We start from the raw sequence: 26,475 nt of genomic DNA, 5'->3' as shown, positions 1-26,475 counted from the left end.
TCACCTGTCCCCCGAGCCTGGCGCCCGCAGTGCTGCCCCTCAGGTGGGGCCCTGCCCTGCTGGCCCGCCCGCCCCCCCGAGTGGCTAACCCGGGGCACCCCCAGCTCACCGTGCACGTCCTCTGCACTCCGGCCACCACACATCTTCCAGGTCCTCGGAGACGCCACCCTTGAGGCCTCCAGACCCAGAACATGCTGTTCCTTCTGCCTGAAACACTCTCAACATCCCCCATAAACCATCCCCCAAACCTCTTTGTGCCTTCTCAACTCCTACTCCTCCCTCAGGTAGGGTTGCCAAGTTTAGCAAATAAAAATACAGGATGCCCAGTTAAATCTGAATTTCAGATAAGCAATGAATAACTGTTTAGCATGTCTGGCAATCCTACCCTCGGGGCTCAAGAGAAACATTGCCTCCTCCAGGAAGTCCTTCCAGATGCACCCCAGACCCAGTGAACTCCCATAGCATCGTGCAATGCCCTGTCTTGATGCTTATCCGAGCCTAATATCTCCTTCCCCACCCAACTATGAATGCCAGGCGGGAGGGAAACCCATCAGTCCAATCTGCCCTGTGTCCCCGTGCCCACAGCACCTGGCAGCAGACAGCTGTTCCTCACTTTCTCATCAGGGAGTGAGGGTGGCAAGGCAGCCCAGGGATGCCCTCGGCCAGACTCGCCTCACATGGGCACCCAGGCCTCGGCCTCCCTCCCCGGGATGCACCCAGAATGCTTCCCACGGCCGCCGCAGCTCCCTCCCAGAGCCGGAGCGCAGGGGGCCTGACCAGGGCGGCCAGCCGCAGCCGGCAGGCTCCCCTCCTCCACCTTGACGGCTGCTGTTAGTTTTAATTAAAATTGTGCTCCACTCAGGCCCAGCAAGGGCCTCCTCGCAGGCAGTCGAGAAACAACGATGGCCCAGTGAGGCCGGGTTGGCCAATGAACCTGGGGGGAGGTGGGCCCCGGGCCGAGGGGCACGAGCCTGGCCAGCACCGGCTTTGCACTCTGCGTGGCTCCTGGGCGGCCCGGCACAGACGCCACGTTTCTGAACAGAAGGGAAGCATTCGCCTTTCCCCGACAGGGCCAAAAATAGCCCCATCTCCCGCCTTTCAACGGGATCTTTCGGTTCCTACAAAGAGACGGGAGCGGGTGGGGCCTGGAGCGTGCTGGCTGGCAGCCTCCTCCTGTCCCCCAGCCCCGGGGAAGAGGGGCCCAGGCCTGACTTCTCAGGACCCGCAGACCCAGCAAACCCTCCATCGCCGGCCTGGGGGTAGGAAGGGGCCCGGCAGGAACAGAAAGCGCAGACCCAAGATGGATGAGAAGAAGCCTCGTTCATCCGTCAACTTGCTCATTTACGCATTTATTTCTTCTTTTATCCCACCCAATGTGCACCAGGCTCCCTTCTAGGAGATGGGACACCAGGGTGAACTGCACGGCGTGTGGCCCGTCCCCACGGTGCTCACAGCCGAATGGAAAGAGGGCGCATTAAACACATTCTCACCCCCAGGCCCCGGGAGGCCAGCGTCCGGAGGGGCCCTGGGCGCCTCCCGTGGAAGGGGCCGTCGGGCACTGGCGCGAGCTGAGTGCGGCCGCGAGGTGGGAGGGTCATAGGAACAGCTGCCCGTTGCCCAGGGCACGGATCTTCATTCAAGCCGCAGCGAGCCCGCACGGGGCGTCTCCCACTCTCTGTGTGACGCCACCAGGACGGGAGAGCCTGGGAGGCGCCAGGCACTGTGCCAGCATCTTCACGGCATGCCACCCACAACCCTGGCAGGTGGGATGCCCATCATCCGCCCATTTTACAGATGGAGTAAGGAGACCAGATGGGACAGGGCTTGGCCCAGAGCCAGCGAGAGGAGCTGGGGTTTGCGCCCCGGCCAGGCGTATCCCTGAGCAGGAGCTTCTGACACTGCACCACCTGCCAAGCGGTCTCAGCCATGTCCCCGCCACCAATTCCGCAGAAGAGAAAGCAGAGGTTCCAGGCAGGACGTGGTCACAGGGCTGGGAAGCGGAGGACGGGGGATTTGAACCCAGCTCCATCTGCCTCCCAAACCAAAAAACAAAAGGCCACTTTCTGTCCCCAAAAGGCCAGAGCAGTGGGGGAGCCGGGGGAGGCTGGAGAGACAGAGAGGATGGCACTCAGAGCCCACCTCCCGGCTGAAAACCCCAGCCTGGAGCAAAAAAAGCAGCTGGCTATTTCTGCCTCGGGTCGACATTGCTCACAGCCACATTCCTCCCGCCCTCCCCCTTCTCCAGTCGGGAATCGAGTGGAGCGCGGTGGCCTGGAGTGGTGGCCTGGCCGCCCCGCCAGCTTCCTGGGGCTCCCTCGTGAGACCAGGGCGCCAGGCCCCCCACCAGGCTCACCACCTCCCAGGAGGCACTGCCGGGCTCCCTGGGGCTGAGAAAAGGTGACGTCCCATCTCATGGAGAGCAGGACAGACAGGAAACTAAGGCTCTGAGGGGGGCAATCAGAGGCCACAGCAAGTTGGGCTGGAACCAGGACCCAGCCTCAGACCCCTTGCCATAACCGGCCCCCATCAGATTGGGGCTCGGGGGCACAGGTGGGTCCCCAGTTGGTCTGCAGAGGAGCAAAGCAAAGCAGCACGTGGACAGGACCTTGGAAAGCCCAGAACCTTCCACAGAGGCGTCACAGGCCTGCCCCGTGCGCAGCTCCAGGCCGGGCACTGCACAAAACCAAAACCCACCACATGTGTTCTAACCCTCAAGGAGCTTAGAGTCATCCTGGGCGCTGCTCCCAGGGCCCGAGGTCCCCTCCGTCACCGTGCCCCTGAGCCCCACGCTGCTCTGTGAGGACTCGGCCTCTTCCTTCGTCAGACACGCGCAGGGCGGGAGGGCCAGGGAGCTCCCGGGCTCCGTGGCCTCAGCTTTGGGCTGCCCCTGCTTTCCAGCCCCAGTCGCGGGCTCCCCGAGGGCAGGGACAGTGCCAACCCTGCAGGACGGGCCATACTGCTCCTGAGCTCAAGGCTGGGAGGATGCCATGAGGTCGGCACAGTGCCTGCACACGGTGGGCACCCGAGCCTCTGCCAGGATGGGGCGGAGGCCGAGAAAGACCCAGAGCCTGGTTACGGGGCAGCTGCCCACTGCCCGCTCCTACAACGCTCCCCAAACTTCTCGCAACCCTTCCTGCCGCCTTCCCACGGGCCTTGGTTCTGCCTCCTCCCCAGAGGGAGCCAAGCCGAGGCCGCCCCAAACCCCTTGCAGGAATCAGGACATCTGGAACTAGTAAGGCTGTGTGCTGGAAGCTGCGGCTGGAAGGATCCAACCCAGGAATCCAGGACGCCTGGCCAGAGTCTGACGCTCCAGCAGTGGCTTGAATGCCTCTAGGGATGGGGTGCTCACTACCCTTTGCAGCAGCTCTAAGGCTACAAGGCTCATGGAGATCATGGGAGGCAGGCACAGGGTGGGAAAGGCATGGCTTTGGCAAAACAAAAATCTGAGCCTGAGCCCACCTGGCCACTGACTGGTTGGGAGGCCGTGGGCATGTCCCTGAACCTGCCTGGGCTTCCGTTCCTTCATGTGTAAAATGGGCATAATAGTCCCCACTCCCAGGGCTGTGGTGAGACTGCAGGGGGTACAGCCTGTACTCAGGACTCCTGGCACCGAGTACCCACTTGGCAAACAGGAGTTATCATTACCGTCACTCCTCCCCAGGATAGTCCCCCACTGCCCAAGGCAGATGGGTTCCCAGACGCCACCGTAGCCAGGGCAGAAGCGGACCGAGAAGTGGCAGCCATGTCGTCTGGTTCCAGAGCAGACACCTGAGCAACCAGCTTCTGACTCAGATTCCTGGCCTGTGTGTGTCTCCCACCAAATGCCCCCACCCCCCGTGCACATCTACACTTACAACCCGCACAGACCTGCCCTCACACACACCGACGTGCGCACGCGCATGCACAGACGTGCCGGCTCACCCACTCCTGACACACGCCATGACCCCGTCACTCACACCTGGAGCACACCCACGCGAACCAGGGCTCACACACGTGATCCGCAGCAGCCCCCCCACCTGCACACCCACACTCACTGGCGCTCACCCACACACCACCACTGCCCACCGGCACAGGGCCCCGCCCCACGGCCCAGGGTCAAACTCCAGCTGTGCCACTCATCCGATGTGTGGCCTTGGGCCAGCTGGGGTCCCCTCTGAGCCTCAGATTCCTCATCTGTGAAACAGGGACCACACAGGGCTCCTGGGAGGAGAGGGTGATGAGCACGTGTGAGCACTGAGCCGGGCCCAGATCACACAAACGTGCCTGATGCCAGGCTCTCGTCACGGCCACAGCCTCTGATCCCCGCGCGTTGTCGATCACGGGTTCTCCGTCACCAGTGGTGAGCTGGAGGGAGCGCCTGACTCAGCGTCTCTACTGTTTCTGACCTCGCCCACACAGCCCCGTGCCATGGACGCACCATCGTCCCCAACTCGCAGACGGGAAGACCGAGGCATCGAGAGACGAAGAACTGTGTCTGTGGCGAAGAGCCCAAGAGCCCAGGTCGTCAGACACCAGGGCCCAAGCACGCTCCCTCCCTGGGCCCAGGGGCAGGCTCCCCACGGAAGTCTCACCATCTGGCAGTCTGAACACAGCACAGAAAGGGAACCTGAGTCCCGGAGGGGACTGGTGACACCAAAGTCACTGTCCAGGCCACCATGTTCTGGACTGAAGCCCAGGTAGGTGCCTCTATGGCCCTCCGAGGCCTCATCTGTACAGGACCCTAAAATCTGGCATCCCAGAGTGAGCACGCCCTGGGAGCCCAACGTACAACCACCCAGCCACCGACATCCAGGACAAACACAGAGGCCGTCCACATTTGTCACTCACTCCCAATTTATCGGCTGGCCTGTGACGGGTCACCCCGTGGCTGCCTGGGGGAGGGGCCAAGGACCGCCGTCCCCTGACCCCCACGGCCAGGCAGCCTCCTTCCTGTGGGGGCATTTACTTAGTGTGCGTCATCCCTGTGTCCGCTTGCGGGAAAAGTGCTACTGTCGTCCGTCCCCATCTCACACACAGGTCACCCAGAGGGTGAGGGGCTCGCCAGGGTCCCACAGCCAGAGCCTGAAAGCTGGCCTGCAAACGCTCAGCACTCTGCTCTCCCACCCTCGGCCGGGAATCTAACCCCAATTTCAAGTTACCTGGAAACTTGGCACATTAACTTACGACGTCCTCTGCCTCGTAAATAGACCACACGGAGGATGTGTAATGACAGTAATGACAGTAAGATGAACGCTCCTTTTAATTTATACTGGTTTTTCCTTACCTGAGAGCAAGAGATATGCAGGACAAGATGAACCATATCAAAAGAAACTTCCAGAAGAAAGCAAGACATGCCCGTCTTGACCGCAATGGCCAACCCAGCACAGCAGAGTGGGCAGCGTCCCGACGGGAGTCAGCCGCCCTAGGTTCCTGCCTGGTATTTGCCATGTGACCTTGGGAGAGAAACTTCACCTCTCTGAGCTCAATTTGTCCATTTATAAAATGAGGGCGTTGGACTGCCTGACCCCAACGTCTCCTCCAGCTCAAAGATCGTAGGACGCTATTCAACAGCAATCAAAGAAACGAATATTGAAACAGTGAGCTGTTCTTTCCTTTCCCGTAAAGTTGGTAATTATTAGGAAAAACAATCCTGCTCAGTGCTGGAAGGAATTCAGGGAAACAGGCATTCTCCACCCGCTTCTGCTGAAATACAAATGTGGCACACGTTCTGGAGAGCCACTGAACAACTTCTCAATTGAAAGCTTTTTAAGCTACCCCCAGTCTTTAACTCCACACTCTCATTTTGGGGAATTTATCTTCAAGAGATACATGCAAAGATTTCGTACAAAGATGTCTGTCACAGTGCTGTTTACATGGGCAAAAACAAGGCAACCTAACCATCCAATGGCAGGGGGTTAAATAAAATATGTTGCATTTATATGAGGCACCATGAAAAACTCATGTTTTAGGGAGCAGCCTGGCGGCGCAGCGGTTAAGTTCACGCATTCAGCTTCAGCAGCCCGTGGTTTGCCAGTTCAGATCCCGGGCGTGCACCTACACTCTGCTCATCAAACCATGCTATGGTAGGCATCCCACATGTAAAATAGAGGAAGACGGGTACAGATGTTATCTCAGGGCCAATCTTCCTCGGCAAAAAGAGGAAGATTAGAGACAGATGTTAGCTCAGGGCTAATCTTCCTCCAAAAAAATAAAATAAAAATAAAACTCATGTTTTAGAACAGTTAATGACGTGGGCAAACATCCACAATCGCCAGGTTTCAAAGTTAGAAAAGAAAAAGCATCTAATCCCAAATTTACAAGGTAATTTGTATCACGCCCCATTGAGTCTTCCTCCTAAATAAAGCTAGAATCTGCCTGTCACATCGTCCCCAGTGATGCTCCAGCTTGTCACCATGACACCCCCGGCCTTGAGTACCACCCCTCCTCCAATCCATTCTCTGGACTGACCTCCAACCCCAGACCTAATGTGTCCCCACCACCTCCTTCCACGCCTCCCACCCATCTCAGAAAATGTCCAAAGCCCTTCCCAAGGGGCTTTCGGGGCCCTTGGGGAGGGATGACGTGAGCCCAGCCCACTGGCCAGCCGTGTCACCACTGCCCATGACCTGCCCCACAGGGGCTCAGGCCTGGCCCTGGGGCAGAGGGAGCTGGGTCCCATCCCAAGGCTGTGGCCAGGAGAAAGGGCTTTCACCTGATTCTGAGATGCCAGAAACCGGGGTGGGGGATGCGGGGGTGATAAGAGGAGCCGGGCCACCCTTACGGAGCTGGAAGAGGCAGAAAGAGCCGGAACAGGCTGGAGGAGGGAGCCTGGGCCCCTCCTTGAGTCCCCGACCCCCTCTGGCCTCCTGTACTTCTCTCTCTGCTCAACAAAGGGGGCAGGCTGTGGACCCACCGGGCAGTCCTGCTCCGGAGGCAGAGGACGCACAGCCCAGGCCGCCACCAGGAGAGGTTTAAAGGACCCCTCGGCACCGGCATGTGCTCGAGCCTGGCACCCCGAATCCTCGCCAGCTCTGCGGCCCCCGTGATGCCCACTTTCCCTCATTCATAAGGGAGGAGGAAAGTGAAGCCCTGCTCATGGGGCCCCCAGCCCTACTTCCCTCCCCGAGACTCTGCTGCCGAACGGCCCCCGCTCCCTTTCCGGCCCACGCTCTGGACCTCAAAGCACTGTCCCATTTGGACCCACGGAGTCACATGGGCAGGTATTATAGGTGAGCATTCTGCTGCTCAGAGAGGGTAAGCGACTTGCCCAAGGTCACAGAGCCCGAATTCCCCAGGATCCGGAGTTCTTTCCTAAAGACAGACGATGTTTCTTGCCCAGATGCCCGCCTAGCATTGAGAGTCCAACCTCGATGCCTCTTCTGCTGCTCTGTTCGCCTTCAGTGGAGACAGGGACCAGCTCCCTGGTCTCACCTCTGTGCACACAGGATGACAGGGAGCCAGCAGCCACCTGCTTCCTCCAGGCCGTCCCTCTCCTGGGTGGCTCATCCCTTGCCTGGCTGTGGGGCCGTCCACATCCCAACTCCTTCATTTGTCCCAAGATGGGTGCCAGACACTGCCTCCCCCCAAGGCGATGTCTTGCCCCCTCTGGTCAAACAGAGGTGAGTGAGGGCAGCAACGCTCAAAGAATATTCCTCATCCTGCAGGAAGGGACCCTTCTCAAAGCTAGAGCAACACAAGAGCCCAAGTGGTGACAGTCAGCATCTCTCAACCTCAGACTCCTAACTCCCAGCGGGGCTCCCCAGACCACCCAGCACTCCTCCCCTCCACAAGGTGCCGAGTGCCGGGCACCATTCTGGGCATCAGGAAAAAGGCCGAAGACACTCAAAGCTGGCGAGCAAGGTCAAAGCAGACCCTGGGCAGACCAAGAGTGATATGGAGGGGGTGACCACCTCTGAGTCCTGACGGAGGGTCCCTGGGGAGTGCCATGAGCACCCGGGGAGAGGAGAAAGGGGGAGGGGAGGGGGCATCTCTGCCTCCTGGGGCCGCTGTGCCGGCCCAGAAGCCCTTAAACTGATGCAGCTCAAACCACGACAAACAGCTTAAGCCTATGAGATCGGTTTTTTGGACAACCGGGCTGGTTTCCAGCCGAGGGCAGGAATGACATCTCTCCGGTTCACATCTCTGTCTCCCTGCCCAGCACAGGGTGAGCATTCAATGAACAGCAGGTCAGGGTGGCTGCAAAATTAACAAGGGAGGGTAGGGGGAGACGGCTGTGGGGAAAAGGAGAATGGGCTAAGATTTGAGCAAAACAAAGATCCCACCTTTCTATGCCTCCTGTGTGCCAGGCACAAAGACCCAGCCGCAGGAAGTTTCCTCTGTGGGGAGGTGAACTTCGCCCACACTTAAGCCCCGTTCGAGATGAAGCTGAACTGTGTAGTCAAAACAACAGTATTAATGACGATCCCTAACAAGCATCCTTGACAAGCGCTCGTCCTGCAGATCAAGGACGGCCCCTTACCAGAGACCAGGTACTAGGATGCTGTGAACCATCCTGCTGACTGCTCACATCCCCTCCGAGTCAGGTACCAAGAGCACACCCATTTTGCAGACAAGGAAACTGAGGCTCCGTTAGGTGAGGGGCTGGCCTGTCCCACAGCCTGGGCACACAGGGATGACAACAGCCTCACCAATACGCTAGAAGAAAGTGGGCAGACCTCAGAGGAACCAGGCTGCTGGCCAAACTGACCACTGCCCGGTGAGTCCCGGCTGGGCGGGGGCCTCCTCCCTCTTGCGAACCTCCCGCTGCTCCTGGATATGAAGTGCGCCAGGAAGTGTGAGGATTGGGTGACGGGGCACTGATGATCTACAAAATGTTATCTGCGGAGGAGGAAAAAGTCTGCTTTCTTTGTTAAACCTGAAAGACAGAGGGTTTTAGCCAGGCTGAATCCAGATGCATCCAGCAAGGGCCACACAGCTGGAGCTTTCCGACCTCTGCCTCCTCACACATGCACGGACCACCAAGACAGTCTTTTCCAGGGAGCAGGAGAATCGCCACCAAGGGTGGCAGCTGGCACTGACGCAGGCGGGAACATCTGGGGCTCCCTCTGGGCGCTAGCCAGCTGTGCTACACCCGAGATGGGCTAGGACTCCAGGTGACGCTTACATACGCCAGGCCCGCCAGAACCAGCTGCGGGTCTTCAGCTGGGGCTCCTGGGAACCAAGAGCTGTAAGACAAACACTTGTCAAGGACGCGAATTCCTGGGCCCAGCCCAGAACTTAAGAATCGGAAATCCGGGAGAACGATCAGACCCAGGGACCGCGACATTTAACAGGCTCTCCAGGATTCCGACATTTGAGTGTCCTTCCGAAGCGCTCTTCTCCGGACCCCAGACACAGAACCCCCCGAACAAAGAACAGATGGCTCCTCTCCTCGTCAGAAGGAAGCTCATCTGGGGCCGTAGAACAAGCTGGAGGCTGTCTCTGCTTTTCCTGCTGGTAGACTCTTCATTCAACAAATATCTGTGGGCCTACTAAGTGCCAACACAACCAAACAGACGAGGAAGCTGACATTAGCAAGGGAGACAGACAGGAGGCAAACGAACCCACCGCCAGCTCCACCAATGCTCCCCTCATAAGGGCTCCACAGAAGACAAGGACCCCACTAACTCTCTCCCTGATGGAAACAGTTCCATGTCGCCGAAGGCCTTTAAAAACAGCCCAGCCCAGCTCAGCACCGCAGGGCCAACTCCCAAGAAAGCCTTGTGGACTCAACTTCTCCCAAAGTTGACAGATCCGCCGGGAGAGAGGCGGGCGGCCACAGTGACCACCCCAGACCCGTTGCCATCCAGAAGCCCCCAGCCTGGGCTTATAGCAGAAACCAGAAAGGGACACACAGAAGAAAGGCCCCTGCTGACTTCGCATGAGCTCTGAGTTCAAGTCCTGGTGCCCAGGCATCGGCTGAGGGATCTTGGGGACGCCGCTCCGCCTCTCTGAGCCTGAACTTCCTCCCCGGTAAATACGGAGGGTCCCAGTGCACACCGTGCACAGGGCTGTTTCTGGGATTCAGAGTGCTAAGGATGCGAAGAGCTCGGCGTGTGACGTGCTCGATAAGGAGGAAAGCTTCGTTCAGCTCACAGGTGGCTGCCCTGCTCCATCACGATGGAGACGCCCCAGTGTAGCCCATGCCCACCATCCCGCCGAACCTCATGGTGCCCTCCCCCTCCTCAAGCACAGGGGCCCATGAAGCCTGCCCGCAGCCTGCCTGGTGACAGCTATGGGCCACCTCTGGATGGAGTGCAAAGGAAGGCCCAGCAAATCTCACACAACGACAGCCAAACTGGGGAGGGCCACCCACCCACCTCCCAAAGAGAGTAAGAACAGCAAGGACAGAATCCCCAGCCCTCGGAGGCTCACTCCTTAAAGGAGCAGCAAAAGGGACGTGAGCTCTTGCGGCAGGATTTACTGGAGAAGGGCCAGTACCCCTCAGCAGACCAGCGCCCACTCAGGAAAGCCCCCTTTGTTCCAAGCACATGGGGGCGAGGGGCATGGAGCTGACGCGTGGGCTTGGGCAGACCTGCCAATGAGCCCAGAAGACCGACGGCGTGGGGGGCGGGGAGCAGAGCTTGTGCAATGCACCACCAGCAGCTGCCTCCCCACCTCCACCGGCGCACCGGGCTGGCGGTCAATCGGCTGCCTCCAGGGAGGGTGCAGAGGGGCTGGACCCACGCAGTTCCCAGGGAGGGGACCTGAATTCCCACCCAAGCCCAGGGACACTGCCCACTGCAAGTCAGACACCCAGGCCGGAGAACTACCACACCAGGCAGTCCTCCACCCCATCCCCAGGAAGAAAGACTGTGTGGTCAGGACCCCATGCCATTAACCCCTGGTGTGCTGGGGCATCTCCCAAGAAGCTGCAGGGAAGGGAGAAGTCTGGTATGGAAAAATTGGAGACCCAAGGGGACTGGAGAGTTGTGAAGTTGAGCAAGTGGAGGGAGACACACTGGGAGGGATCTGGAGAAGTCCGAAATGGACAGACCCTCCTCTCGGGTGAGCCCCAGATGGTGAAACGATGAGATAGACCAGCTCCCCCACAGGCTGGACAGACCCATTTCCCAGTTTGGCAGATAGAGATAGAAGGGCGGAGGTGAGATCAGGGCCAGAGGAAAATTCAGCCTGTAAATCCTGCAGCCAACAGGGCGCCCAGGACCCTTCCCCGCCGCCGCTGCCACGAGCTCTGACAAGTCTTGCCACCCCCCTGCACACGATCGGGGCCAGGGAGGGGGCGACAGGCCAACCTGGCGGCGCGGCAGCAGCGGCATCGTGATGCATGAATCACCCAGCCCGCTGCGCTCGTGCCAGTCGCTCCACGCATCCGGAGCCACCTCGCAAGCGGGCACCCCCTCCCCCGACCACCGCCCCTGGCCCCTGCACACCCCTGTCCTGCTCGACAGCTCTGCAGAGAGGGGGCCGTGGGTGGGCTGGGGCTTTTCCTCCAGGCCCGGGGGTGGCCCCACGCACGCTGACAGGCAGCACACGTCCCTGTCGTGGGGGGTGCCCTAGAACAATAGGGCCAGGTGTGGGGCTGGGGGCGCGGCCGGGGGCTTCCGAGGGGCCCGGGGCGGAGGCAGGGCAGGGTACCACCGAGGAGGGTTGCGGCGCCGATGGGGGCGGAGAGCGGGCCCGCAGCCGGGATGAGGGGTTCGGGGCGGGGGCGGGGGGGGGAATACCGCGCGGTGGGGGAGGGGCGCGCGGGGGCGGAGGGAGCTCCGGGAGCGCGGGGCGGGGGCCGGCGCGCGCACTCACAGTAGGTTTTCCTGGTCAGCTCCTCCACAACTTCAGGCTTCAACTTGCTGTTGGATTTCCCCATCCTCGGCGCCGCGGCCCCCGCGCCCCGGGCCGGACCCCGTCGGGGCGCCCAGCGGGAGCGGCTCGGCCGGCGCGGGCCGGGGCGGGCCGGGGCGGGGCGCGCGGAGGGCCGGCGGGCCGGGCTGGCCGGGCCGGGGCCGCGCCTTTGTCTGCGCCGTGCCCGCGCGGCCCGGGGCGCGGGGCTCGGGCGCGCTGCGCGGCACGGCGGGCGGCGCCTCGGGCGCCCTGGGCGCGGCGCGGGGCCCGGGGCGCGGGGCAGCCGCTGGGCAGGCCCGGCCGTGCGGCCGCCGCCCTCTCCGGGCGCCGCGGCGCGGAGCTGCGCTGGCTGGGCGCCGAGCGGCCGCCGTGTGGCCGCGGTCGTCCCTGGTTACTGGGCTCGGCGGCACATGCTCGCTGCTGCGCTCCCTCGCGCCGCCGCCCTGCGCTCCCCGCCTCCCGCCTCCCCCCGCACCGGCGCGCCGGGGGTGGACCCGGAGCCGCCACTCAGCGCCCGGCGCCACCTCCCGCCCCGCACCCGCCCGGCCGGGCCTGCGCCCGCGGAACGGCGGCCCGCGAGCGGGGAGCCGGGCTCGGAGGGGCTGCCCCGGCCTCGCCGCGTCCGGGGCGGGAGGGGGCGGTCACCCCACCGCCCGCCCTCGAGTCCATCCCCGGCCTCCAGCCCCCCCACGGCGGGGGAGGGCCCCGGAGATGTGGCGTGAATGAGGCCAAGTCGCTGCCCGGCGAAATTCATTCATTCGACACGGATTGTCGGGCGCTGGGGACACGCCGCTGCACGGGACAGGCGCAGCCCCGGCCCTCGCGGGGGGCGGGGGGGGGGCACTGCTCTGCAGGATGTCACATGTTGTGGTGGGGGGCACCTACCGCGGCCTGGAGGAAGGTGACCTCCAAGCCCAGGAGGGAGGGAGGAGGGGGCGTGGTTGGGAACGTGTTCAAGGCCCAGAAAACCCGGCGGAGGGAAGGAGGCCTGGACCCGAGGGAGGGCTCCTTTCCTTGCACAGGGCTCCGGGCGCAGGGCCGCTGCGAGCTGAGGCCACCTCTCCCCAAGGAGCTGGGCCTCTGGGGTTCGAGCTCTCTGCTTCTCTGCCTCCGTGTGCAGGGGCACTCGGGCAGGAGTTGAGGCCGAGGCCAGGGGTCAGGGCTCCACGTGGATGGACAGAAGCAAGTGGATTGGGGTGAGGGGCCCGCAGGGCCTTCCCTGGCCACCTGTCTACAATGTCAGCATGTCGGAACCTTTCCCGTCCCCTTCCCAGCTTTATCTGTTTCCTCCTTAGCTACTGTCACAGCCTAATGACCCCCTGAGGGCAGGGCTTCCTGTCTTGTCTGTAGTTGTGTCTCCAACACCTGGAAGGTGCCTGACCTGCAGTGGCCACTCAGCAAATGTCTGTGCATGAGTGAAGGGCTGAGGAAGGAATGATGGCTGTGCTGGGGCCCTGGAGGTGGGCAGAGCATGGAGGACCAGGCAGGGGTGAGGTGGGGCGCCTTTTCTCCCCACTTTGGCACAGTGTCCAGACCTCGGGGTCCTGGCAGCGCAGAGGAACTGGGGAGACAGAGCACCCCTGAGAGTGCTTCTCAGCCCCCACAGGCCCCCTCCTACCTCCAGACTGCTCTTCCAGCTTTCTCCCTGCAGGCCTGGCCGGCCTGCATGGAGCCCCAGGCCCCAGGGAGCCTTCAGATGGGGTACACTTGCTGGCCTGCAGGAGCTCATTCTGGAAGGGAAGTCGGGAGGGCACGGACCCCAAGAGCTGGGGCGGGACCCACAGTTGGAGGGACCTGCTTCAGACTTGGGAGCAGGACATCCCAACAGTGAGGACGGACTCAGAATGGACACCATTGAGGGACCCACAGCGAGGGGCTCACAGTTGGGCAGACCAGCCTGAGCATCCTGCCCGGGAGGAGGGGGAGCTGGCATTGGGACCAGGGCCTGGTCAGGATGACAGTGACAGCAGTGGCAGTTAAAGCCCTATAAAAATCCAGGTGCTCCTCCCGCAAGTACTTCTTGCCTGCTGCCCATGTGCCATGTGCTGTGCTGGGCACAGGGGACGCTGCCATGACCTCCCCACTTCCCCTGCCTGTGCCACAATGGTCCCCAAATCACAGTGGTGACAAATTCCATGAAGGGAACGGAGAGGGCACTGGGGGCACATGCACAGAAACCCTGTCGAGGGGCATCAGCGAGGTTCCTGCGGGCTTCCCAGATTCACTATCATTCAGTAGATATTTCCCGAGTGCCTACTGTGCGCCAGGCCCAGGGGCATACCGACAAGCCCCCGCTGTCATGGAGTTTGCAGTGTAGTGAAGGGGAGAGCGATATAAACAATAAACAAGATGCATGAGTAAAATACATCATGTCAGAGGTGAAAACATAAAAATAAGGCAGGGAAGGGGGGTGGGAAGCGATGGGCTGGGAGGTGGGACAATCTTAAGGACAGGCGAAGCCTCGTGGAGAAGGTGCTACCTGATCAAGGCCTGAAGGGGGGAAGCGCTGCCCCGGCCCTGGGGTGAGCCCCGCTGGCCCTCCGGTGGCCCGCAGGGGTGAAGGGAGGGGGCGCTTAGAGAGCCAGGCAGAGGTGGGAGATGAGGTCAGACTCAGGGATCTGTTGGGATCTAGCAGACGGCTGGACAGCCAATGGGGCGGGGTGGGGGCTGTGAGACAAAGGTGGGAGTCAAGGACGACAGCAGGGGTTTGGCCTGAGCGGTGTTGGAGGGGCATTTCCATTTGCTAAGGTGGGGATGGATGGCACGGGAGGCGGGAGGAGCAGGAGCCTGGTTCTGGACGTGTGAGGAAGAGATGCTTACTGGACATTCCAGGTGGAGAGGCCGGTGTGGGGGGCGGGCGGGTGATACTGACACCTGGAGCCCAGGGAGAGGTCCAGGCCGCAGGGGTAAGCTGGGCGTCATCCCGGTAGCGATGGAAATTAAAGCCCTGGGGCAGGATGCAGCCACCAGGGGAGCGAGTGTAGATGGAGGACTGAGACCCAGGACACACAGGTCAGGGAGACAAGTGGGTGTCGGCAACAAGATAGGAAGATACCTGGGCTGTGGGCGGGTGTCCTGGAAGTCAGGGCAAGAACAGCAGGTTTTAGGAGGGAGAGAGATGCACGGGGCTGGTCGGGCAGGGGGAGCAGAGTGTCCGGCCCCATGAGGTGAAGACAGCATGTGGGAAGGTGCTGGGCCTTGGGGTCAGCCCCACCCACTTTCCCGAGCTGGATTTCGGCCCAAAGCGTGTCCCTGCCAACATCAGCTGAAAGCCTCAGCCCGAGCCACCCCGACAGAGAGCTCGGATCCACTCTCCCTGGTGCCCCATCCTTCTCCTGAGAGCAGCAGTTCCAGTTCTTTCTGCCACAGGAGTGGGGTGTTGAAGCGAAGAAACCTGTGCAGCCAGACTTCATGCCAGGGTTTCAGGAGCAGATTCTCACTTTAAGAGGCTCCTGCTGCTGCTGTGTGGGTGGGAGGGGCAGTGAGGAGAGAGGCATCAGAGAGAGGACTGATTAGATGGGGGAGGGGTCAAGGGCGGCTCCCTGGGGGCTGGCGGGAGCCCCTGGGGGAGGGGTGCATTTGTCAGGATGGGGCCACCCAAGCACAACTAGGTTTGAAGAGGAAGGTCATGAACTCAAATGTTGGATTTGAGATGTCTGTGAGACACCCAAGGGAGGGTGTTGAGTTTTCTGTTCAAAATAAAAGAGTAGGTTATAAACCAGTGTGTACAAAATAATGGAATGAACGGGGCTGGCCTGGTGGCATAGTGGTTAAAGTTTGTGCGCTCTGCTTCAGCAGCCTGGCATTCACGGGTTCCGATCCTGGGCACAGACCTACACACCACTCATCAAGCCATGCTGTGGTGGCATCCCACATACAAAATAGAGGAAGATTGGAACAGATGTTAACTCAGGGCCAATCTTCCTCACCAAAAAAATAATAATAATAAAGGAAGAAAAAGAATAAATTTAAAAAATAATCAAATCAACCACATACACCTGTGTAGAAAGCAGTCTGAAGGACAAACTCCCAAAGTGTTATATCAGTCATTATCACGATAAGTGGGATGACAAGTCATTTTATTGTCTTCTCTCATCTGTATTTTTCCTTGTATTTTTTTAAAGTTGGGATATAATTCATATAACAAAATTCACCATTTTAGGGGCCGGCCCGGTGGTACAGCGGTTAAGTTCACACGCTCTGCTTCTCGGCGGCCCAGGGTTCGCCAGTTCGGATCCCGGGTGCAGATGTGGCACCACTTGGCACGTCATGCTGTGGTAGGCATCCCACGTATAAAGTAGAGGAAGATGGGCACGGATGTTAGCTCAGGGCCAGTCTTCCTCAGCAAAAAGAGGAGGATTGGCAGTAGTTAGCTCAGGGCTAATCTTCCTCAAAAATAAAAAAGAATACATAAAGAAATAAAAATAAATAAAATTCACCATTTAAAAATGTACAATTCAGTGGTTTCAGTATGTTTAGCATATTTGCTAGGTTGTGCAACCATCACCACTGTCTGGTTCCAGAATCCCACCTGTATTTTATACACATTGTTTGCTACAATTAAACGCATTGCTTTTGAATAAGACAAATATTTTATCGAATCATTTTGCTCGCCTACAGGTAGCTGGAGGCAGAGGCCTTCCTGAGTGGCCCTGCTCAGAGCGGTTGACCACCCAGATGCCCAGACCCCCTCCAGACACTGTGGATCAGAACGAGGCGGGGGCGTGGCCTGGGAATCTGCGTTTGAACCCAGCCTCTAGTCCGTTCGGCAAGCGAGTCCCTTCTCTTGGGTTAGGACCTCTCCTGGAAGAGTGACTCCAGAAGCTTGACCAGTAGTTGTTCCAGAAAGCCCATGGGGGAAAAAATCACACCCATGTGGTGGGCAGAGTCAGATTCAATATCCTCCTGGGCCGCCGCATCCTGGGCGTCAGTTCCCTCCCCCGGCAGATCTCTCCCCGGGCCTGAGCCCCCGTATCCAGGACTTTACGGGGCATGTCCATGTGAGTGTCCCACAGGCACCTCAGACTCAACAGGCTGGACATGTAACTCATCGCCTCCCCCCAAAACAGAATCTACTCCCCGTCCCTCGCCTCAGAGACCCCGCTTTCCAGATCCATCAACAGCACCTAATCCGTTGGATTTCACTCCCTAAATAGCCCTTAAGGAGCCCGTAAAGCTGAACGCTTTTCTCCATCCTCCCCCTGCCAGTCTACTCCAGCTGCCGCCTCTCTCCAGGCCACCCGCTCTGCTGCCTCATCTCCTGGGTCCTCTGACCCGCAGTTTCCTCTCCTCCACTGCCCCCCGCACCCCAGCTGCCCTCCCTTCCCCGCTCCTGTGCTGTAGCGACCGCCTGGACCCGCGTCCAACATGGAGACCCCTCGCACCCACGCGGCCATCGGGCCCTTGAAACGTGGCCGGTCCAAACGGACATGTGCTGTAAGCAGAAAATACACGCCGGATTTCAAAGGTTCGTACAAAACAAAAAGAATGAAATCTATCTCATTAATATTTTTGAAAATTCGATTTTTGATTGAACTGATAATATTTTAGATATAAAGCATTAAATATACTACTAAAATTGATTCCCGCTGTTTCTTTTAATTTTTTTTTCAAGTGCCTATTAGAAAATGTAAAACTACACATGTGGCTCATGTTGCATTTCTACTGGACAGCGCTGCCGTGGACGTCCCTTCAAGCCTGCATTTAAACATCACCTCCTCGAAGCCTGCCTGGCTGCCCCAGGTGAGCCCAAGTCCCCCTGGTGCACGCCTACCCACAGGGCACCTGGTCCTGGGGTCTTGCTGCTTTTTATGTGAGTTGAGGAGCTCTGTCCCCACAAGTCCTTTCTGTCCCACAGGTCTGGGTGGGAACAGGGACTCAGGTGGAGGATGCCCAGGGTAGAGTCAGCTGCTAGCGGTTGGTGGGGGTGGGGTGCTGACATTTGGCCCAGAGGGGGGGGGGGGAGGAGGTGTCCTGATGAACCCCCAGCACGGAGCATGGCCACCCCGCTGCCCAAGCTTAGTCCTGGTCCTGTCCCTCACGCCCTGTGTGACTTCCGGCCAATCATTTCCCACGGCACAGACGAATCTGATCTTCTCCTGGGGGAGGGTTTACAAGGACCAAAAATGCTCTGCACAAGCACAAGACAAACAGTTAATATCTTCAACCTACTGAGAACTTTCTAAACTAGCAAGAAAAAGATGAGCCCGCTTAGAAAGTTGGGGAAAGGACCCCCAACAGGAGATGCAACAAGAGCAACGAACGCAAGCTGCCAGTCCACACGAACGCTGTCCCTTCCAAGTCGTCAAAGACGCACAAAACAAATTGGAAAAAAATTAAAAAGTCTGTGATGGTCCCCGTGTCGGCAAAGGAGCGGGACGCTGCCAGGCAGGGTGTGTGGGTACAACCTTTCTGGAGAACAGTTTGGCAGTAAATACCCCCAGTCCTTGACTCAGCAAATCCACTTCTAGGAAACCATCCTCAGCCAACAGAGATCTACACGAGTGTTCAGCTTCAAAGATGTTACTGCAGCAGCATTTACAACAAGTGGAAGCAACCTGCGTCTCCAGCAGTGAGGGATTCCTCTGTCCACACCACGGAATCTTGTAAACAATAATACGTTATGGCCCGGATGGAAATGCACTCACGTGTGACAGATCCCAACTGGGTGAGGAGAAAAGTCCGTGTACATCACTGTGTGTTTTAATTGTCTTTTTCAATCATATTTTTTCCTCTAAATTATATAAAGGTTATCAAAAGTACATAATCCAGTATCTCCTGAAGAAAAACCAGTCTCTGCGGTATGTATGTCCTGTGGGGAAAAAGGTCAAATAAATGCCTTGAGAGAATATCACAAACTATAACCTCCAAGAGTCACAGTGCACGTCAGCATAGTAAAGGCTCTGAGAAGTCCTGCAGGAAAGAAGTATTTTATTTAAGTATTTTCCACACTTATTTGACTGTTGAACTTTTTTTTTTCTTAATTCTAGTTGGTATTTAAAGAACCAGTGTCTGTGGGATAAATAGCCGTGAGGAGCCCATTGTTTTACCAGCTCTGACTCCCCAGGAGAATGAGGGAACACAGCGAAGAGGGCATTTTCTCAAGGAAAGTGGGACAACCTGAACGCTGGCGAGGGCTACACGGATGGAGGTGAAGCAGCGGGTCTTTAGTAAGTCGATCCACAGGGTGGCCTTGCCGGAGAGAGCCCCCCAAGCCACAGCTCCTTCGCCATCTCAGACGCCCTGCGGGGGCCTGGCCCATCATGGGAGCTCGACGGCTACGCCGGGGTCAGCCCAGCTGACTCGCCTGTCCCCACAATGTGCTCCAGCGGCTGCCAACTCCAGCCCGTGGACGGTGGCCTTGGGAGCGCTGTGTCAGGAGGAGCCCAAGGCAGGCAGGGGCTCGGCCGGGGAGAGTGGCGCGGGCACACGCTGCGGGGCCCGGGGGAGGAAGGGTCAGCCTGGGTGCCGAGGGAGGAGTCTCCCCTCTTTCCCACGGGCTTGTCTGCTGGGGAGCGGGCTGCCTCGTTCCCCTGTGCCAGTCACCACCCGCTCAGGGCCACGGCGACGGGAGAGGACCAGGGGACGCGGCTTGGGGGCACCAGGAGCTGTCATCCCTCTGCGTCAGGACTGCCCGCCACAGTCACACCCTCACGGGGCCCTCTGGCCCACCTTGTGTTTTGGGGCCTATGGGGGGTGGCCTTCCTGTGGAGGGAAGCGAGGTGGAACAGTGGTTGGCACAGGCCCTGGAGCCAGATTGCGTTACTGGCTGTGTGGCCTTAGGTAAGTTACTTAAACTCCTTAAGCCTCAGTTTCCCTATCTGGAAAGTGGGCATAATAAAAATACCACCTCCCCACAGGGTCATTATGCAAATTATGTAAAGTGACATATGTGAAATACTTGGCTCTACTGAGTAAAGATTGCCTATTATTATTATTATTGATGAATAATATATTTGTTTCAGTAATATGACATTATCATTATTGCCAAAGGAGAAAAGAAATCGTTTAATTAAAGCATCCCTGGAAAGGACCCTAAATCAAGAGTCTGAGTGCTAGTCCTGCCTGCGGGACCCACGGTCCGGCTTGGGGCCTCTCTGAGCCTCGGTTTCCTCTTTGGTAAGCCAGGCTCGCAGGGCTGTTTATGGCCCTGGAAGGCGGCTTCCCCGGTCGCAGAAGGCGTCGTTCTCACAGGGAGCAGCGGAGCGAGTGGATTTGTGAATGAGAACCAGGTCAAAGCCTGTCTGGCCTGGTGACAAAGGCCCGCCCGCTCAGCGCCCACAGGAGCCCTGGATGTGAGGAGGGGTGTCTCAGCTCCTGGAGCCCGTGACCATCCCCCGCAGGATGGCCATCAACAGGCCGAGTGTCCTGGTCCTCAAAGCCTCTGGCTGCCCGTGAGCTCGGGGAGCTGTCCCTTCTCTGAGCGCCACCTTCCCCAGGGAAGCCTTCTGTGAGGGTCTCAGCTGAGGCTCTTCTCACAAGTGGGCAGCTGGCCACATGCCTCCTGCTGTCCCCCTGTGGGTGACAGCGAGCTGGGCTCACGCCCCCCGGAGGCGGTGGGGCGGGGGGCAGGCTGTCGTCTCGAGCCCTTGCCTGGCATTTCCAACCCACGACAGGTTCTTCTCCGGGTCTCAGGAGGGTCAGGAAATCCTTGCTCGCCCCGGAGGCAGCTGGAGCAAACGGAGGATTTATTAGGAGGGCAGGAGACCAGCCAGGGCCCCGTGAGGCCAGCCCTGGGAGGCAGCCGCTTCCTCTCCCACCTCCCGGCTCCGGGGTTGCCCGTAGCAGAGACCAAAGGCAGCTAAGGGCAGCGGAATCGGCACTGTGTGTCCTACAGAAGTGCTCAGGGGACTAAAGGAGCAGCTGGAGCATGGGAGGAGGGGCAGGACCGAGGAACCTCAGGGACGTGGAACCTACAGGCGGAGACAAGGAAAGTGTCTTCAGGCTGCCGTCGGCTGGGGCTGCTTTCTCCGACTCTGCAGCCCTTTGCTCAAAGTTCAGTCCTGGGGAGACTGTCTGATGGCCCCGTGCTGGGTCTCAGGACCAGCTGGATGGGGGGTGGGCAGGGCGGCCTGCCAGACAGAGAGGGGGAGTCTCCCCCCAAAGTAAATCGGGCACTTTTTCCTGAAGAACGGGGAACGAATGTTGGGAGTGGGCGCAGAATCTAGCAAATGCCCAGGACCCCGGCTCTCTGGGGCAGTTTCTCTCTCTGCAGCCAGCCTCCCCTGTGCCTCCTGCCCCAGCGGGGGCCTTACACTCCCGCCAGCTCACCTGCCCCCGGAATGACCGGTGAGTCACAAAGCCCAGGTCTAGGAGAGAGGCTCCGGTCAGCCCCCATGAGTCAGGTGTTCGCCCCGGTCCAATCAGCCCTGGCCGACCCGATGGGGTCAGGTCACGTAGTTATGGCTTCCGAGGTCCCCCCCCAGAAAGGGGAGCTGGACAGGTACCCAAAATACCGTCGACCACAGAATTCAAGGATCCTCCAAGCTGGGAGCCTCTACTTTGAAGACCACCAGGTCCACTGTGCTCATCTTGCAGGAGAAAGCAGGACTGATGCTCGCTTCTCCCTGGGGGGGCAGGTTGCTGTGTCCTGTGGCTTCTGCCCTGTGCGTGGTAGGGCCCCCGGTAACCACTGGGCTCCCTCGGGGTCAAGCTCAGACACGCTCAGAGCAGAGGCAGGAGGACGAGCAGCTTTTCTGTGGCCCAAGCTCTGGAGCCCATCACCATCCTGGCTGCCGGGGGTCTGCCCACCACCTGGCCTGCCCCGAGCCCATGAGCGGGCAGATCCAAGGGATGGCACCTAGGAGAGCCCCCGATGGCCTGTGGGGCTGGCCCAGCTCTCTCAGGGTCCCGGCCCCCCTACATCAGTTATCTCTGAGCCAACCCAGGCGCCCCATGAGGGCAGGACTGCATGTGTCTTGTCTCTGCCGCCGCCCAGGGCCCAGCTCAGAGCGGAAGCTCAGACAACACACATGACTATGTGGATGCTGGCTCTTTGGCCCCTCAGCTCCTCCTTGGCCGTGACGGTGAGTCCGTCTGTCTCCTTGAGGTCGGCCACACACCACATCAATAAGGTCCAGGCCCGCTAACTTCCGCTGCAGACTTGGACAAGTGCTCTCTCTCTGGACCTCAGTTTCCCCGTCTGTACAAGGAGGGGCTTCAAGCCTCCTTCCAGCTGGAACAGTACCTGCTGTAACCGTTCTAAGCTGGGGTCCAGGCTTGAAGCATCAGAGCTGACCACGACAGGAGGATGCTTGGCTTTCTCTTGGAGTCATTCAGCCTCTCTTGCTTTCAGACTTGAACGCGGTGTAGCCTTGGTAAAGAGTAAGTCCTTCAGTAACAACGGCCTCTTCGTCCAGACAGCTCTGCGGGGCCTGGGAGGCTGCCCCTGCTCAGCTCCTGACATTTGCAGATGGAGCCTGACAGCCCCTTTCCTGGGGTCCAGCAAACACGGACGGCCATCAGCTGCAGTGAACCTTTAAAGCCCTGTTCTCCGTGGCCTCTGGGGCATCATTAACATACCAGGGAGGTCCTCGCTCAGGGCCCGGGCCAAGGACGCCTGACCCAGGCCTCCACGCCCAGCGCACGATTCCTGCCTGCCCTTCGAAGACCAGCCCGCTGCGGGCGCTCCGATGGGGTCTTCCTGTGGATTCTGAGAATGGAGAGGCAGAGTGGGGCAAATCAGCATGTAGGGAAAGCTCCACTGGTAGGTGGGGCACAGGGCTGAGTCTGGAGGTGGAGTTCTGGAAGCATCTTTCCTGGACTCCCCAGCCCCCATCCCTCTGGGGCCTTCAGAAGGGTCTCTGCTCCCTCTGACTCCGAAATGAGCCCAGAGCTAGCGCTCCCCCAACCCACAGGTCAAATATGGGCTGGGGCAGGGGAGAGGAGCACCCCGCTTCCCAGCCCCTCCTCCATGAACCACCGTCTAGCCACCTACCCAACCTACAGGGCAGCTGGCTCCCAGATCGGGGGCGGGGAGGGTCCGTGGAGGTGTCTCTCTCGCTTTCCCACCTCCCCCAGCTGCTCCTGCTCCTCGCGGTCTTCACCCGGCTCCACTTGAAGGAAATCCGTCAACACCAAGCTGACTGCAGGGCCTGCTGGTGACCAGGGGGGTGCCCCATGCTGGCTCCTCGGTGGGGTCTGGGGGAGACTGGAAATAACAAACTGCAGGGAAGGGCAGGGCAGCTTTTTGCTCCTTCTAAATGGGCTGGGGCTCGGGGCGGACCTAAGGGCAGGTCGTTACCAACTCGTCTCTCAGGGCGAGGTTTGGCCCTTAGCCTGGAAGGCCGTGGGAGCAAGTGCAGGCTGTGGGTGTGGAGAGGCCCTGCAACAGCTTGGCCCTTGACCCCTGAGCGGCCCCAGAGTCCGCCCGCTTTGCTGCCCGGCCAGCTTTCCCAGCAGGTCCCTCCAGAGGAGGGATGGCGGCCTTGTTAGTAATTCTGTCCCAATGCCCCTGCACAGGAGCCGCTGAGGCTCCGTGTTGGGAGCGGTCAGCGGGGCCTGGAGCGACCCGTCACATGGAGGTGGACGGTGGCTGAGAACCAAGGGGGCCACCCGCTGACGGGCTCTGTGAGGCCTGGACAGGGGAAGGCAGGAGCCGCAGTCGGGGGCCCGTAGATAAGCAGGGAGGCAGAGGAGCCTGGATGTGAATTCCAGATGGGGCAAATGAGCTTTTTCTCAAAAACGACAAAATCAGCTTTACCCCAGGCCCAGCCCTCAGGGTCTGTGGCTCACAGTCAAACCGCAGAGCGGGTGGAAGGGACTCGCCCAGGAGGCAGCACACCTGGGCTCCAGGTCTGGCTCCTGCTGTGTGGCCATGGGCGGGTCAGTTGCCCCCTAGGACCTCAGCTCGGATCCTCATCTGTGAACAAGGTGGGAGGATGACCTAATCTGGGGGCAGAGCCAATCCGGCCCCCTCAGGCTCTCCGTGTTGGTCTGGGGTCCGGGCCCACCTCTTGGACAAGCTGCTGAAATCCCACTGGGGGCCTGGCCTCAGGCACTGAGGATGGATGCATGTCAGGAGCAGATTCTCAGGAAGGACCCTTTGTACAACTCCTCCCCTCCCCTCCCATGACAGCCCTTCCAACCTCCTTCACTAACTACCCCCTTCTCATCTTTCAGCACGCTGCCCCAGTATTTTCCAGGGAGCCCTCTAGGACCCTCCAGGGAGACTGCAAAGGTTCCTCAGGGCTCCCTGATTCCTTGTGCATTCCTTCAGTCACAGTGTTTGTTTATTTGCTGAAGCACTTTATAGAACGGAAAACCTGACCTAATCTGGCTAAAGCAAAAAGGAAAATTATTGACTCTTGTAACTCAGGAGTACAGCAGTATCTACCTTCAGGCAGGGCTTGATCCAGGTCCACAGGCTGAGAGGATCTTGGTTTCTTCCTTCCATTTCTGGCTCTGCTTCTTCGGTGTCGGGGCCATTCTCAGGAAGGCTCCTCCAACTTGGCTGCAGGCAGCAGCTTAGGGCTTCCCTCTTGGTGTTCACATCTTGCTGAAAGTGATCCACTTCTTCCCCACCCCTGCCCTGCCAACCAAGACTCCAGGACCCCGTCTCATTGGCCCAGATTGCCTGAGGGGTCTATGACAGTCAGTCACAGACCGCCTGTGTCTATTCTTGAACCAATCGATGTATGCGGGGTGGGGAGACAAGGGATCTGCTGATCAGCTTAAACCAGTCAAGGCTCGAGCCTAGAGCTAGGAGTGTGGGGTCAGTCTCAGCCAAACCATACGCCTGAGGAATCCGAGGTCCAGCCTGGGACAGAGGGGAGGGATGGAAGCCAGAGAGGCGGCAAGAGAGGCCCCTACACCACTCGTGTGTGCCGTAATCACCAGCGTGCCCATCGGAGCGCAGTCCGACCGTCTTACTTCCCTGTGAACACTGCCCTCAGGGTAAGGGCCAAACTCCCCAGAAGAGGGCCTCCAGACACAGCCCACACCCACGTTGCTAGTCTCATCTCTTCGCCCCCAACTTCCCATTCAGGACGGCGGCTCTACTGGATTTATCAGATGTACCAGGCTCTCTCTCACCACTTTCCTCGCCACATGCTGTTCCCTCTGCCTGAACACCTTTCCACTGCCATCCGCTTCATCAAGCTAATTCATCCTATCCGTACAGGATGCTACTTCCTCCCGGGAGCCCTCCTTGACTTAGCCAGGGCAGGGTCGCGAGCTCTGTGCTCCCACAGACCCCTCTCTGCTTGGATCACTGGATTTCTTTTTTTAACAGCTTGAGTGAAATATAATTCACATACCATACAATTCACCCATTTAAAGTGTACATTTAATGGTTTTTGGTATATTCATAGAGTGGTACAGCCACCACCACAATTTCAGAACATTTGCATCACTTCCAGTCACCTCTCACGCTCCCCCAGCCCCCTGGCCCCCAGGCCCTGGCAACCACTCATCTACTTTCTGTCTCTACAGACTTGCCTATTCTGGACATTTCTATAAATGGAATCATATGAGAGTGGCCTTTTGTGTCTGGCTTCTTTCACTTAGTATAATGTTGTCAGATTTCATCCATGTTGTAGCATCTGTCAGCACTTCATTCCTTTTCATTGCTGAATAATATTCCTTTGTATGGATAGACCACTTCTATTTATCCATTCATCAGTGATGGACATCTGGGTTATTTCCAATTTTTAGGTATTAGGAATAATGCTTTGGACATTTGTATCCACGTTTTTGTGTGGCCATATGTTTTCATTTCCCTTGGCTATGTTCCTAGGAGTGGAATTGCTGGTCATATGGTAACTCTACACTTCATCTTTTGAAAAACTGCCCAAGTTTTCCAAAGCAGCTGCATCATTTTCCAATCCCCTCAGCAGCGTGTGAGGGTTCCAATTTCTCCGCATCGTCACCAACATTTGTTATGCTGTCTTTCTTATTATAGCCACCCTAGTGGGTGCAAAGTAGCCTCTCACTCCTTTTGATTTACGTTTCCCTGATGGCTGATGCTGTTGGGCGTCTTTTCACGTGCTTGCTGGCCATCTGTAAATCCTCTTTGTAGACATGCTTATTCAGATGCCAAGACCATTCAGTGGGGAAAGGACAGTCTTGAACCTGTGGTGCTGGGAAGACCGGATATCCACATGCAAAAGAATGAAGTTGGACCCTTACTTTACAATATACACAAAAATTAACTCGAAATGGATCAAAGACTTAATGTAAGAGCTGAAACTATAAAACTCAGGAGAAAACATAGAGGAAAAGCTTCATGATATTGGATCTGGCAGTGATTTCTTGGATATGATACCAAAGCATAGGCAACAGAAGAAATAAGTAAATTGGACTTCATCGAAATTAAAAACTTGTGTGTATCAAAGGATATTATCAACAGCGAAAAAGGCAACCCGCAGAGTGGGAGAAAATATTTGCAAATCATGTATCTGATAAGGGCTTAATATCCACAATACATAAAGAACTCTCACAAATCAACAATAAACAATTCAATTCAAAAATGGGCAAAGGGAACTAGGAAGACATGACGCTGAGATAAGCCAGTCGCAAAAAGACAAATACTGTGTGATTCCATTGATTTGGGGTATCTGGAGTGGTCATATTCATAGAGACAGAAGGTAGACTGGTGGGGGCCAGGAGCCGGGGGCGAAGGAGTACAGGGAGTTGTCGTTTAATGGGTCCAGAGTTTCAGTTTTGCAAGATGAAAGAGTTCTGGAGACGGCTGCA

At 58.4% G+C, this 26,475-nt stretch overlaps 1 protein-coding gene across 2 annotated transcripts in view; it reads right to left on the bottom strand.

Moving 5' to 3' along the window:
* NCS1 (neuronal calcium sensor 1) overlaps positions 1 to 12,125 on the bottom strand; it is a 52,889-nt gene extending 40,764 nt beyond the window's left edge. Inside the window, exon 1 of one of the 2 annotated variants that reach the window (XM_023629144.2) lies at positions 11,743 to 12,125. In XM_023629144.2, coding sequence (XP_023484912.1) covers positions 11,743 to 11,806 — 64 coding nt within the window. In that variant the 5' untranslated portion in view covers positions 11,807 to 12,125. Of the gene's footprint in view, positions 1 to 109; positions 510 to 11,742 lie in introns of those variants that run through there. The other variant, XM_070251671.1, reaches the window with a different exon arrangement.
* Positions 12,126 to 26,475: the final 14,350 nt, after the last annotated feature.

The sequence above is a fragment of the Equus caballus genome, chromosome 25 (assembly GCF_041296265.1).
Source record: "Equus caballus isolate H_3958 breed thoroughbred chromosome 25, TB-T2T, whole genome shotgun sequence".
NCBI classification, from domain to species: domain Eukaryota; kingdom Metazoa; phylum Chordata; class Mammalia; order Perissodactyla; family Equidae; genus Equus; species Equus caballus.
This window is presented reverse-complemented; position numbering and strand designations above follow the sequence as displayed.